We start from the raw sequence: 13970 nt of genomic DNA, 5'->3' as shown, positions 1-13970 counted from the left end.
AGATAACATAGTTAATCAGTATACTAACTGAACAAAGTGAAATTTATTGGGTACACGTGACGTAACCGCGAGGGTCGTAACAGTAAGGTCTTTTAAATTTTATAGGCCTGTGCATCGGAGTGACGGGTAACCGGACTGATCCGGGAGCCCGAACCCCGACGATATCATTAATAAATACTCCTTTTTATTCCAGATTGCGATAGCTAACTCATTCCTTAACTCTTCCTCCCTTAATATTCAGTCTCATCTTTGCTCTTTATAACTATCCGGAAACATGACTCTATCAATTGAGGAAATCTCCGACCGCCTGGAGATTCAGGATATCTACACACGCTATGTCCATGCGGCTGACGATCGCGAATCTCTGGATGACATTTTCCTACCAAATACAACATTCGACTGGACCTCCGCCGGTGGTGGAAAGATGACGTATGAGGAAGCGAAGGCAGGACCTGTCTTCACCGGCAAGCTGATTCCCTGGTCTTTCCACATTTACACGAACGCCAGGATCAACTTTCTAGAAGATAGACAGAAAGCAGTAGTGAAAGTCAAGGCAGTCAACCCAAGCGGTCTTGAGAATACGCGAGGAGAGCCATTGATGTTCCAAACCCATGGGACTTATACTGATCAACTGGAGAAAACTGTGGATGGGTGGCGCATCACCCACCGAATATGGCACGAGTTCACCATCGTTGGGCCCTTCAAGAAGGTTGATGGTATCCCTGGTATACTAGAATCTGCTGGAAAGACATTTGACAGTTAGCGTTTGCTATAATTATATTATTTGATCTCTATAAAGCCGCTTACCCACGCGTGAGGGTTGTCTTCGCTGTGCATGTATGGCATACAATATATGGCTAGGAAGAGAACCTAATAAAAGAATGTATTCCGGCATATATAATTTACTTCCCTTATTAGTGAACGGGAGGGTTTGATTATCATAACATCACCAGCAATCAAGCGCCTAATTCATTATTCCAGCTCCAAATTTAAGTAAAAAGGGGCTTTTGCGCATCTTGTATCTACTGGGAGATGCGACATTATTTGTCTTGGAGATGACACGCTCTTTTGCGGAGGAATCGTTGGCGGGGGCCAGCGTCGCCGTGCCATACCGTCTCATCTTCTCTAGACCATCTATGGTTTAATAGATAATGTGCCCAGTGTCTCTGGTAAGAATTTACTACACTTGTGATAGAAATGGAAATGACAGATTGACAGATACACAGGAGATCCGACTCTGGCACCAAAATCAACGAGATTTCTTCCGGGGTCTTGCCAATACTCGTTCCGACTGATCCTCTTCCTTCTGGTACTAGTGCGGTTGAGACGAAGCTTCAACCATGTTTAGAGACATCTGTCATGCCAGAGCCCATTCAGACATCCAACGGTCGTCTGCCAATATCCCTTACTACTGCTGACCCCTTTCCTGCCATGCACTGGACCAAGACCCTCAACTATACGCAGACTGTTGCCGCAAATACTGTTACTACTGTAGCATACATTACTGTCAACCCCAACAACCCCGCGAATGTAATCACGACGCAGATTCCTGTAACACTGCCATATACCCCGTGCCACTGCGATCATCAGATACATCCAACAGTGGACATGACAACTATTGGTGCACCTTGCCGAGCTTGTGGCCCCAACGGTGAACATAGCGTTACTCTAACGATGCCTACTGCTGCATGCGAGGGTGGTTCCGAAGGGTTCGGAGATTCATATAGACCCCCTTACTCTCCTCACAGGGTTGAGGACCACAAGATTCTCTCCGATGTTCGGCCTTACCTCAAGCCCCAATCGACAATGGCGCAACAGGGTGAGCCATCACCAATGAAAGGATATGTGGCAGTCAATGGCATTCGCTTTATGAAAGATCCCATGAGCAGCCAGCCTCTGGTGACAGACCAGAGGTTTACCCACCCCACCCATCTCCCAAGCATCACCTCCTGAAGATGAACCTAAGTTTGAAGGTGCCATGATATGGGAGATGGAAGCTTCAGTTATCACTACCAAATCAAGCACAGAGACCAGGTGCCTCCGAGACGCTCAACCCCGTAGGTCCTTGGTGCGGGCCAAATACGCCAGCCATCGTCGCAGGGGCCACCAAGTTTAATTTCGAGTGCTGGATATCATTCTCTATTATTCTTTCCTTAATATTCTTCCTCTTATAAGAGGTTATTAATAAATTACTTATTAATTAATATTTATTTATATTTTACTTTATAAAAATTATAAACTCTAGCTATAATACTTAAAGCATAGCTAAGTCTTATTTGAAAATGAAAGCTACAAGTCATATAACTTGTTAAACGCTTGATATCAAGTCATTTGCGCCCTGTAGGGTGATGGGGCAGGAGGTTTTCCGGCCGGTGGTGGACCTGGAATTAATTTCCGATTCCGGCTCAAGGTTTTACGGGTATGAAACCCTAAGTTAGATAAAGCGTGCGGCAAAGGAGCAACGGAAACATACCGCTTGAACATATTCATTCCTACCGAAACATATTATGCCGAAGCTGAGATCTGGCTGTCCCAAGTATAAATACTTGGCCCCAGGGTCAGTAGACGAACCTTGTCAAGGCAACCGGCTTTCCCACGGCCACGACCCCGTTCGGGAAGGACGCTGCCGATGAGACACTGAGAAACTTCCACGGAGTCTACGGCACTGTCGGCGACCATGCCTTTGTTGACTGGGCCAAGAATTGCGATTTAGTCCTCTACATTGGGCCCTTTGAGAACAATGTTAACACCTACTACTTCAAGACTATCCCAGAGGCTTCCAAGACAACCAGGTTTGAGGAAGACTCACTTCAGATCGGCTGTGCCGACGGTGAACACAGCCGATGGGCTCTACATCCCGGGGGACTTCTTCGGCGAGTACTGGCCCAACTTGTCAGCAGAGCGCTGCGTCAATATGTCGAATATCCTAAGCAGCTACCCAGAGCATCGTGCACACTCCCGTAGCACAAAGGTACTTTGCCCGCCAGGGCTGCTTCTATCTGATCAGGATGCAATACAGACTTAACATATGTAAATATATCCTTTCAGAATGCATATAAGCAAAGCTGCTTAAGATACCTCTCTAGGAGGTCTAGATAATTAGGCACCGAGCTAAACTAAGGTATTTATTATTAAGCTTTATTTATTTAAAAAAAATTAATTTATATATTTTAACTTTAATGGTATTAAGTATAATATATAGCTTATATTAATAGGTTATTAAATACTATAAAGGCTATATAAGTTATTTAGATATAAGTATTTCCTAATTAACCTAATTTCGAAATAATATATATATATATAGGTCTCTATAGTATATTAAAATCTAATACCTTTAGTCCTTTGGATTTTATAAGGTTAATTTAAGTTAGATTAAAGCTAAAAATCTTACTAATAACTATTAGACTTTTATATAAGACTTCTAGAGTAAGAAAACTAAAGGTATTAAAGGAATATAAGTATAATTTAAGTATATTCCTATATTATAAAATATAAATTTTAATTACTATAAATTATTTTAAACTTAATATAGGAATTCTTAATATTTTATTTTAATTAATATAATAATATAGCTTTTATCTTAAAGTTATAATATATAAAGTATTAATTAATTAATACTAATATATATAATAAGTAAGTAGACCAGATAAGTAAGTAAACTAAATATCTAAACCTTCTAAATAAATATTATAATAGAAATATAATAAATAATCTATTTAGTTAAATTTAGTTACTATACTTATTACTAGAGGCCTTAATACCCTCCTAATAGGTCCTTATATTATGCCTAGTCTTACTGCAAGTCCTATAGCGCCGAACCCTTAGTTATGCTAAACTTCCTTAACTACTACTTCTTAATAATTCGGCTAATACTTATATATCTATATCTATCTAATTAATTAGATCCTAACCTTCCTGTATAGTTATACTCCCTCTATTCTGCAGCTAGGTCCTTTTTGCCTTATGCCGCTGGCTAAGTATCTTATTTGCCTCTCGAAGATTATATATCTTAGCTTATAATAAGGTATTCTTATATATTATTATTATTATTCCTTTTATAAGAGACTTTAAAGCTCCTAGAATTAACTCTAGGGAGCTGCTTTTATATCTTCTAATTTATCTTTAAAGATATTTAGACTAAGATCTAGCCTTAAGTATAGTCTATAGGGTCTTAGGTACTTAAGGGGTTAAGGGGTTAGTAACCTCCTTAGTAGGCGTTAAAGTCTATTGTGACGGTTGGGTTTCCAAACAGGTAAACTAGTCCGTACTAGGTTTATGTTTGCAGATAACGTAGGGCGTGATGCTGAGCGATGCGAAGTGTCACGTTTCTTAATGATCAAGTAATGCGTGTTAGGCTTATTGATGTAAAGATGCTTTATTGATAGCTGGTGAGCTAAGTTCTATGAAAGTGCAAATGAATGTGTTCTATATACTACTGTGTGTGATGTGAGGACGACGATATGTGCGGACGCTGTCGTCCTTGGGACGCTTCGTTCCATGGGACGACGGCGTCCCTACGCTGGTCGTCCCTGCATGGTTGCATCGTGATTGGTTCTTGAAAGGAGTGAAATTGTGGGGTACACGTGACGTAACCGCTGGGGTCGTAACACGATCTCTCCCCTCCGTTGGGCCTCGTCCTCGAGACCTGCATACCCTGTCCATCCCGAATTTCACTTGGTGCGTTCTAACCTAAACCTTTCATCATCATGTCGCGAAATGTCTGACCGTGTCTCCAAACAGTATTCTCGCAAGACCCACGCGGAACGTGAGTTAGAAAAATTAAAAAAAGGAGCGTGACGTTGCCAAACTTGCTGAGTCCGTTGCGTTGTCCGGCGAGCAAGCGGATATGCCGTGCACCCGTTGTTTTAGGGCAGGTAATGGGGACAAATGTTTGATGTCTCCCGATTCCAGTCGTTGTAGCGAATGTGTGCGCAAGAGAAAACCTTGTGATGGTACGCGGGTGGCGTCCTCTCGTGAGTTCTTTTCTGTGTTTTCTTGTTTGTCGCTGATTGCTTTTAGTATCTTCCCTTATGAAGCAGGAGAAGAAACTGGAGGTGGATGAGGATGAAGCGAGCGATGACCTTTTGAAGCTTCATGAGGAAATGGCGGCCTTGCAATCTCGTCTTGCTGCGGCTGCTGGGCGTCTGTCTCGTATCCGGAAGATTCGTGCTAGGGTGAAGGAGAAACGTTCTGAGGCCACTCGCCGTGGTCTCCAAGAAGTCGAGAAGGAGGATGGTATCTTGTCCATGTTGGATGCTCATGAAGATGCCGTGGTGCGTGATCTCCAGGTGGATCATGTTCCTAATGATGTTGACTGGTCTTCTCTTGGTTTGGGGGATGATTTTCTGAACGCATCGCCTTTGTTTGATTTTGGTGAAAGTTCTTCAGGAGCCGCTGGGCACCAACAAGGTGCTTAGTTGGTTCCCACGTATTCTCGCTTTCTGGGTAGTTTTTCCATTTCACCAAGTATTCCTTTCTGCCGTTTTCTTTGCGCATCTTCCTGATTTCTTCTGCTTCGTATACCTCTGGTCCTGTGATTTGTCGGGGTTCGTTGCCGGTCTTGACATGTATTGTGTCGGCGGCTGATTCTAACATCGAGATATGGTAGATTGGGTGACATCTGATGTTCGGGGGTAGATCTAATTCGTATCTGTCTTCCCCTGTCTTCCGTTTGATCTTAACTGGTCCTAGGTACTTGTAGTCCAGTTTGTGACTTGGTCGGTCTGTTTTGATGTTTTTGGTGGATAAGTAGACCATGTCCCCTTCCTTAAAGGTTGGTCCCTTCAACCTTTTAGGGTCATAGTGTCTCTGCATCCTTTTTCTGACGAATTCTAGCTCTGTCTTGAGTTCGTCGTGTATTTCCTTCAGCTTGTCGCTTGCGATAATGGCTGCGGGGTTCACATTCTTGGGTTCTTGAGCGTCGTAGTACGCGTTTGGGGTGAATCCGGCGTTTGCGTCGAACGGCGTGAGTTTCGTACTTTCGTTGTAGGCGGTGTTGTAGGCTAGCTGGGCGTTCGGTAGTTTCTCAACCCAGTTATCCTGTTCGTAATTGATGTAACACCGAAGGTACTGTTCTAGCACTTGGTTCATTCGTTCTGTCTGTCCGTCTGCCTGTGGTCTGAAAGCCGTTGTGAGCCGGTGTTTGACTCCCATGAGTGCCATAAGCGATTGCCAAAATTTAGAGGCAAATGTCGGTCCTCTATCCGATAGGATTTCCTTGGGTAATCCTCGTTCTCTTACTACCCTGTCGTAGAAAATGTAGGCCATGACTTCTGCGTCCGTTGCCTCTCTGTAGGGTAAGTAGATTGAGAATTTCGTGAGTCTGTCCACGATAACCATGATACTGTCGTAAAAGATTCCGGTTGAGGGGTCTTCAGATAACGGTAATTTAGTTATGAAGTCCATAGTGATTGAACTCCATGGTCGTTCTGCAACTTCGATTGGTTGTAGTTCTCCGTAGGGTTTGTGTCGTCGTGCTTTCGTTCTAGCACAGACATCGCATTGTTTGACAACCTCTTCTACTACCTTTCGTGTCGTGCGATATCCTTGCTGTAATAGCCGTTTCAGGGTCTTGGTGACCCCTGGGTGTCCATGTAGTGGATGTGCGTGGAATTCTTGGATAAACTCTTGTGGATCTCCTGGAATTTCTTTGGTGTCTGCTGCTTGTATCCATCCCAATGTTTGCATTTGTTGGGTGAATCGGTATTCTCCCTTTTCGTTCTTTTCTAGCACTTGTTCTCTTGCTTTGGTAGTGCCAGTGTCGTAATCTGGTCGTCGACTGATTGCGTCTGCTCTTCCATTTTCGGATCCCTTGCGGTGGATGATTACAAAATCAAATTCGCATAGGTACTCTGCGTAGCGTAATTGTCGTCGGTTGAGTTCGTGTGTCGTGGCGAAGTACGAAATATTTTGATGGTCGGTGTAAACCTTGACCTGATGTCTACTTCCCATTAAGTAATGTCTGAACTCCTTGAAACAGTTGACAATTGCTAAGAACTCCTTGTCGTAGATTGGATAGTTAAGTTCTGCTCCGTGCAACTTGTGTGAATAGAAGGCAATAGGGTGCAATTTTCCTGTGTCGTCTCGTTGACCGATTTGCCCTCCTAGTGCGAAATCCGATGAATCCGTCTCTAGTTCGATTTCCTTGTCGGGATCGAACATCGCTAGTACGGGTTCGCTGAGGATTGATTGTTTGAGCCCGTCGAAGGCTTCTTGTGCCTTGTCGTTCCAGGTGAAGGGCTTATCCTTCTTCGTAAGTTCTGTTAAGGGGTTCGCGATCTTGCTGAAGTCCTTAATGAATCGTCTATAGTAGTTGGCAAAGCCTAAGAAGGCTTGCGTTTCTTTGACGTTGTTGGGTACTTTCCATTCTGCTACCGCGGATATCTTCTTCTTTTCCATTCGGATTTCTCCGGGTGTGATGGTGTGTCCCAGGAAGTCTACCTTCGTAACGTGAAAGTGACTTTTCTCTGGTTCGACCAATAGCTTGGCGTCTTGTAGTGTTTTCAAGACCTTGTGGACGTGTTCCTTGTGTTCTTTTTCGTTGTCCGAGAAGATTAGGATGTCGTCCAGGTAACAGACTACAAAGATGTCGAGGTATTGTCGAAGTACGCTGTTGATCATCCGCTGAAACGTTGCGGGTGCGTTGGTGAGACCGAAAGGCATTACCAGGTATTCGAACAGTCCGAATCTGGTTCTGAACGCCGTCTTCCATTCGTCTCCTTCCTTGATACGGATGAGGTTGTACGCGCCTTTAAGGTCTAGAGCTGTGAAGATCTTTTTGCCTTGTAACCGATCCTTGAGTTCCGTGATGAGCGGAAGCGGGGTTCGATCTTTGATGGTTTTCGCGTTGACCGGTCGGTAGTCGATGACGGGTCTATCCTTTCCGTTTTTTTTTGGTACAAAGAACATGGATGATGCTGAGGGTGAACTAGATTCCCTGATATAGCCTTTTGCTAGCATCTCGTCGATGTATTCCTTCTGTACTCGTAGCTCTTTTTCGTTGAGCGAATACAACTTCTGAAATGGTAAGTTGTCGTCTGTGAGATTGATTTCGTGGTCCCATTGGCTGTGTTCGGGGACTCCTGTTTCTAATTCTTCTCTGAACAGTTTGTCGTATATCCGGTATTCTTTCGGAATGTTTTTTAGTCGGTCCTGGCTTGTCGTTGGTGGTTCGTCCTTTCTTGGATCTTGTTGTTGGAGAATGCCTAGGATTTCTGTTTTATTTCTTTGGCCTTTCTTGTGCTTGTGTCGTACTCCTTTTGGAGGTGGTGGAATCTTTGTTCCATGCCGGTCCACGCTTTCTCCTTTAGTCGTGGATTGAGATCTCTTCTTGCTCATCGTGATCGTTTTACTATCGCTGTCGGGGTCACTGGGGAAAGTGATCTGGCCGGTCCTCCAGTCGATGTGCGGGTTTTGTCGTCTAAGCCAGTTCATACCAAGTAGAATGTCCATATTCTCTCCCAAAGGTATGATGTCGAAGCTTATCCCTTGATTCTTTCCTCCGATACGGACCTTGAGGTGATCAATCTCTTGATCCACAATACCGTTGTTGTAATCAAAGTACTGTCCTTCCGCATTCACAAGTCGGTATGACAGTCGCTTCTTCTTCCATGGTAATCCTAGCTTTGTGACTATTCTTGGGTCGATGAAGTTCTTCTTTGCTCCACTATCGATCCATGCGTTTAGCCATCTTCCCTTGATCTGAGCTCGTAGCACTAGGCGATCGGGTTTGTTGTCTTGTGTGGCTCCCAGAGCACTTGTAGGTACGGGTCTTGTCCGTCCTTGTCTGGCGCTTTCCTGTGGCTCTGTTGTTACAGGAAGCGTATCTCTTTTCCCGAGGCGTCCTTGTGAGTTTGTTCGCAGTCGCTGTCTGCGCATTCTTCGCCGTCGGTGCAATCGTTGCTGAATTCGTCGTCGAATAGTCGCTGTTGAAAGCGTATTTCCAATTCTTCGTATTGTTTTTCAGATGTCTTTAGACGTGCTTCATATTTTTCGGATTCCGTCATCTGTCTGTCATGTAACGCTCCGATGTTTTCGAGGTATAGTTGGTGACATTTTTCCGGATCCGTACATCCTTCGATGTGATCCACCTCGCTTAGTTCTTGTCGTTCTTTCATGAGTTCTAACTCATATCTGCACCATCGTCGCCATGCTTTCTTTTGTTCGTCTGTTGGCTTCCCTCTGGTGTCGTGAGGTTTTTTGAAGAATTCCTCTATGGCTTCGAGTTCGCTGTCTGGCATCGTGTCCTCCGAACTGGTGTCGTCGATTGAAGCCTGATCGAATCCTTCGCCGAAGTCGATGGATTTGAAGGTGCTTCCTTGTTTCGCACATTCTTTCAAGGTCAAGGCTTCGAGTTCTTTTTCAACTTCTGTGATTTCCAGCGTCATTTGCTTGATTCCTTCGCAGAGGTTCTTGTTCTTTTGGATCTCGCGATAGTACGGCATATGGAACCGTAATTCCACTACTCCGAGATTTTCGTACCATAGGTGTACTAGGTATCCTTCTGTTTCAGTTGCTAGGTAGGGCTTGTCGTTCGGTGTGCCAGGAATCGTCACAGGAAAGCAGTCGTTGTCTTCCTTGTTTTGTCTATGTTCCTTACACCAATGATATTTGCATGAGAGCCACGATAGTTCCTCATGTTCTGAATGCGTTGGAAATGTTCTTACATCGTCCTTGACGTTGAACTTTGGTTCCCTGTGGAGTGGGTTTGTAGCAGTGTCCATGTGGTAGGCGCGTATGTTCAGGGGTGCGAGTTTGTTTGTTTCGCCATGTTCTCTGGCTTCCTGGGTGTACCTGTCTTCGGGTGAGGTCCACATCCTGCTGCCTGTTTCGTCGAACAGTTGTTCGTAGGGTTGTTGCCATTTCTGTTCCAGGCGTTCATCTTGTTTGCGGAGGTATCGTGCGGTTTCTCGTGCTACTCCTCCTCTGTGTCCCATGTGGCGGGATTGTCGATGGTGGTAGGTGCGGATCTTTGCTCCTGCCTCTCGTGCCTTTTGGAATGCCTGCTCGGTGTCTTGTAGGGTGACTCTAACTGGGATATCATCCACTTGTTTGAGTACTTCGGGTTGCTTGCCCTTGTTAGGGGTAGCGTCCTTCCCTTGTAGACCCTCTAGGTATTCCTTTGTTCCTTGTTTTGAGAGTCTTTGTTCTCTCATCATGCCTAGGGTTTCGGTGGGTGCATCTTGTGTGCTATTCTTCTTGTCTTGCTTGTATTTTCTGTGTCGGGCGTTTGTTCGTTCTCTGTATTCAGGATCGTCGCGAAGTTTCTGTTTTCTCCTTTCGTTGTATTCTGCCATCCTTTTGCGGTATGCTTCTTCGTCTCGCATCCTTTGTGCATGCCTTTCTCTCTGGAGTTGATTTTGGATTTCCCTAGTTCGTGGTTCTGGTTTCTCTTTGTTTGCTTCCTCGTAAGTGGGAAATATAATCCCGGGGCTCTCTGATTGAGCTGTCCGGGTGCGGGTTCCATTCTTTTGCTGGCGTGTAGTCTTCATACAGGGCGGTGGTTTCCGCCATGTCGTACAGACTTCGTGTCATTCCCAGTGTCTGGGTCTTGATGGCCATCTGAGGGTCCTGTTCGTTAGTTGCTCCTAGTGTTTGCTTACCTCGATTAGGGTCTCTAGGTTTCTTAGGTTCCGGGCATTTGCTGGCCATATGTCCCATCCTGTTGCAATTGTAACACCTGATTTTGGACATGTCGCGGGGTCTTCTGTTGTTGTCTCGCTGTGTGGCCCCGAGGACCATGGGTCCAGGCTCAGTTCCGTGTTGAGTGTCGACGTGTCTCTTGCGTCCTTGATTGGCATTTTGCTGTTTGGTGTTCCACCGGGGGTTGTATGATCCTCCGTGTTTCTCAGCCTGTTTTTCTTTACGTCGTTCATACTGCTGGTTGTCGATTTCTACAGCGATGCTGGCAAGTTCGTTTAAATCCTTGGGCTTGGGCCTAATGTTCACCATGGCATCCTTTACTTCGGACTTGAGTCCCAAGTATACCTGTGCCATATGGGCCTCTTCGCCCCAGTTTAACTTGGCTGCCTGGTAGCGGTATTCAGCTAGGTAGTCTGCAGCTGATCCTCTTTGTTTGAGTTGCCGGATCTTCATTTCCGCCATTCGTTTTTCGTCCATGATTCCGAAAGCATTCCTGAGTTCGGATTCGAAGTGTTCGTATTTCTCATAGACATATTTGGTCATTTGCTTCCGTTCGTGGGGTGGATTATTGACATAGTCGCGGATGATAGGCTCCATCATTCGTAACGCCTTGTCCTTGAGGAATCCCATCCCGTGTCGAACCCTCAGTTCCTCGGTGGTGAACTGAATCGGGTAGTACATTTGGTAACTCCGAAGGCTGGTGAGGAATCCTTGTAATTTATCGGCGTCGCCGTTGAACGAGTCAGGCTGACGGGGTCTAAGGATCTCTCCAGGGTCTTTTCCGGTAGCAGTAAGAGCTGCGGTGTGTTCGATATGTTCCTTGTACAGCTTCTGACTGTTCTCAGCTGTTTTTCCGAGTGACTCTGCAATCTCGGCGAGGTCGGCCACCTTCTTCTCCAAGGCCTCGATCCTGTTTTGCGCGATCTTGGCGTTGTTTTTGGCGTTGTCCAGGAGGGTGTCATGCTGTTTTCCCAGGTCACGAAGTCTTTTCTTGAGCTTCTTGACTTCGTCCTCATGGGAATTCGGATGAATAGGAGGACTCTGTATCTCGTCCTCTTCGTCCGTTTCCATTGGGACCTCCTGCAGTTCCTCTGCGAGGGGTCGTGGTTCCTCAGGGGGAGTAACGTGCTGGGCACGTCCTGCGGTTGAAGGGCGGTTTGGAGTAGCAGGTGCCATTGCGTGGATATTGCTCAGCGTTACGCGGTACGGTCTGAACAAGAGCTATCAACGTGTGACGGTTGGGTTTCCAAACAGGTAAACTAGTCCGTACTAGGTTTATGTTTGCAGATAACGTAGGGCGTGATGCTGAGCGATGCGAAGTGTCACGTTTCTTAATGATCAAGTAATGCGTGTTAGGCTTATTGATGTAAAGATGCTTTATTGATAGCTGGTGAGCTAAGTTCTATGAAAGTGCAAATGAATGTGTTCTATATACTACTGTGTGTGATGTGAGGACGACGATATGTGCGGACGCTGTCGTCCTTGGGACGCTTCGTTCCATGGGACGACGGCGTCCCTACGCTGGTCGTCCCTGCATGGTTGCATCGTGATTGGTTCTTGAAAGGAGTGAAATTGTGGGGTACACGTGACGTAACCGCTGGGGTCGTAACATCTATAGCTATATATTAAGCTTAGAGATTATATATTCTAGGTTAAAAGGAATTAATCTAGCTCCTCTAAAACCTCCCTTAATATTTTCCTTAATTATAGCAGCTTAAAAAGTATTATAAAAGGCTAGAAAGAATTTAATCTTAGAAATATAGGTAATAGACCTTCGAATTAGATAGTTTATTTCTTAATTATATACCTTTTTTAGCGGCCTAAAGTACCTAATATTAAGGGGCTAAAGCAGGTAGGAAGAATAAGATAGCATATAGAATATAATTATATTATTCTCTTTATAATATATTTTAAAGTTAATTAAATAGTAGTTTTTATAGCTATTAAGGATTAGAAGATAATAATTACTAACTAATTAGTTAGTTATATATTAATTAAAGTACTTTAGCTACTTAAGACCTATCTTATTATTTATTTAACTATTTTAGGTTATAATAATAGCCTAAGTAGCCAGGAGGTTACTTTCTTAATACTAATTAGTAAGATAATATTAGCTTATAATTATAATAAATAAATTAATTACCTAGCCTTCTGTATTAATTACTTAAATTATTATAACTTATTCCTAATTTCTAGGCTATATTAATTTTAGTCTTTTTTGCCTCTCTAAGCTAGTAATAACTATATTACTTAAAATTATACCTATTATAAAGCCAGTCTTATTAAAGTTCTAGATATTATCTAATTAGATATTATACTTTATAATTATATTTTATATAAGCCTAAACTAATTACAAATAATAATTAAATCCTTATATTTAGCCTTCTAGTAGTTATATCTTTAATAAAAATATATCTTAAGCTCTTTATATTACTTAATAAAGTTAAAGGCCTAGTGCTTACTAATAGATAATATATTATAATTAGTAAGTAATTAATTAGCTATTTCTTTAATACTATATAGTCGCAGGGGAAATCCTTATAAATCTAGGTCAAGGATAAATCAAATAATAGCTTATTTCTCTAGATTAGATAGTTTCTGTGACTTAGGTGTAGTATTATATTAAGAAGAAATGCCATAGGTTTGGCGCCAAAGTGAACCATAGGAGGCCTGGTATATCTTAGCTGCGTAATAGAGACCTAATTCTGGGTTATTTTAATAGGCCTGAAGTGCAAGAATAATATTTGCCTCTTTATTTAATTAAGATATAATTAATAGTTAAGGATTAATTAATTAAATAGAAATATTATAGGGTAAGGGATTTTTAGTCCACTTACTTATCTGGTCTACTCGCTTATTATGTATATTATATAATACTTATGTTATAACTACTAAGTATAGAACTTTCTATTAATAGTATTAAAGCTGCTATTAGAGATCTGTGGTATAGCTGCTTCCTTGATGATTATCCTGAACTTGATACAGCGTTACTAAAGGCGAAGGAGCAGTCTCACGTGGCACATGAGGAAGCAGGCATTGAGAATATGAAAAAGTGGTTCTAGCAACTTGCTGAAGTTATTACAAAGCTTAAGATTGGAACTTCTGAGTGCTGGAACGCTGAATAAGCAGGAGTTAAAGTAGGAATCTTAGGGAGAGTAGGTGTAGTGCCTTATTTTATATATAAAGAAGAAGACTTGAGCAGAGATTCTCTCTCCTGCAGACCGAGAAACTTGCATTGTTATTGGTATGGGCAATGTAGTAGGGGAAACCATTCCTCCTTGGCTGATCTTTGAAGATTTCCTTATGTTAGAGTGAGCAACTATTGATA

General features: G+C 43.2%; 2 protein-coding genes across 2 annotated transcripts; both read left to right on the top strand.

Annotated features, from left to right (window-relative positions):
- The first annotated feature begins 207 nt into the window (after positions 1 to 207).
- On the top strand, positions 208 to 801 carry FOBCDRAFT_209893 (uncharacterized protein). The gene has a single exon (XM_054702575.2). It carries the CDS (start codon positions 275 to 277, stop codon positions 761 to 763), a length of 489 nt encoding a protein of 162 aa, XP_054558550.1. The 5' UTR covers positions 208 to 274; the 3' UTR covers positions 764 to 801.
- A 558-nt stretch (positions 802 to 1359) lies between these two features.
- FOBCDRAFT_266354 (uncharacterized protein) lies at positions 1360 to 2964 on the top strand (the record flags this gene model as incomplete). The annotated part of the gene is made up of 2 exons (XM_059611383.1): positions 1360 to 1899; positions 2581 to 2964. The coding sequence occupies 2 exons, from the start codon at positions 1360 to 1362 to the stop codon at positions 2962 to 2964; spliced, it is 924 nt and encodes a 307-aa protein (XP_059463715.1).
- Between the last annotated feature and the right edge of the window lie 11006 nt (positions 2965 to 13970).

Source organism: Fusarium oxysporum, chromosome I (assembly GCF_013085055.1).
Source record: "Fusarium oxysporum Fo47 chromosome I, complete sequence".
Lineage (NCBI taxonomy): Eukaryota > Fungi > Ascomycota > Sordariomycetes > Hypocreales > Nectriaceae > Fusarium > Fusarium oxysporum.
The sequence above is the reverse complement of the archived record's forward strand: the minus strand, read 5'-3'. Positions and strand labels throughout refer to the sequence as shown.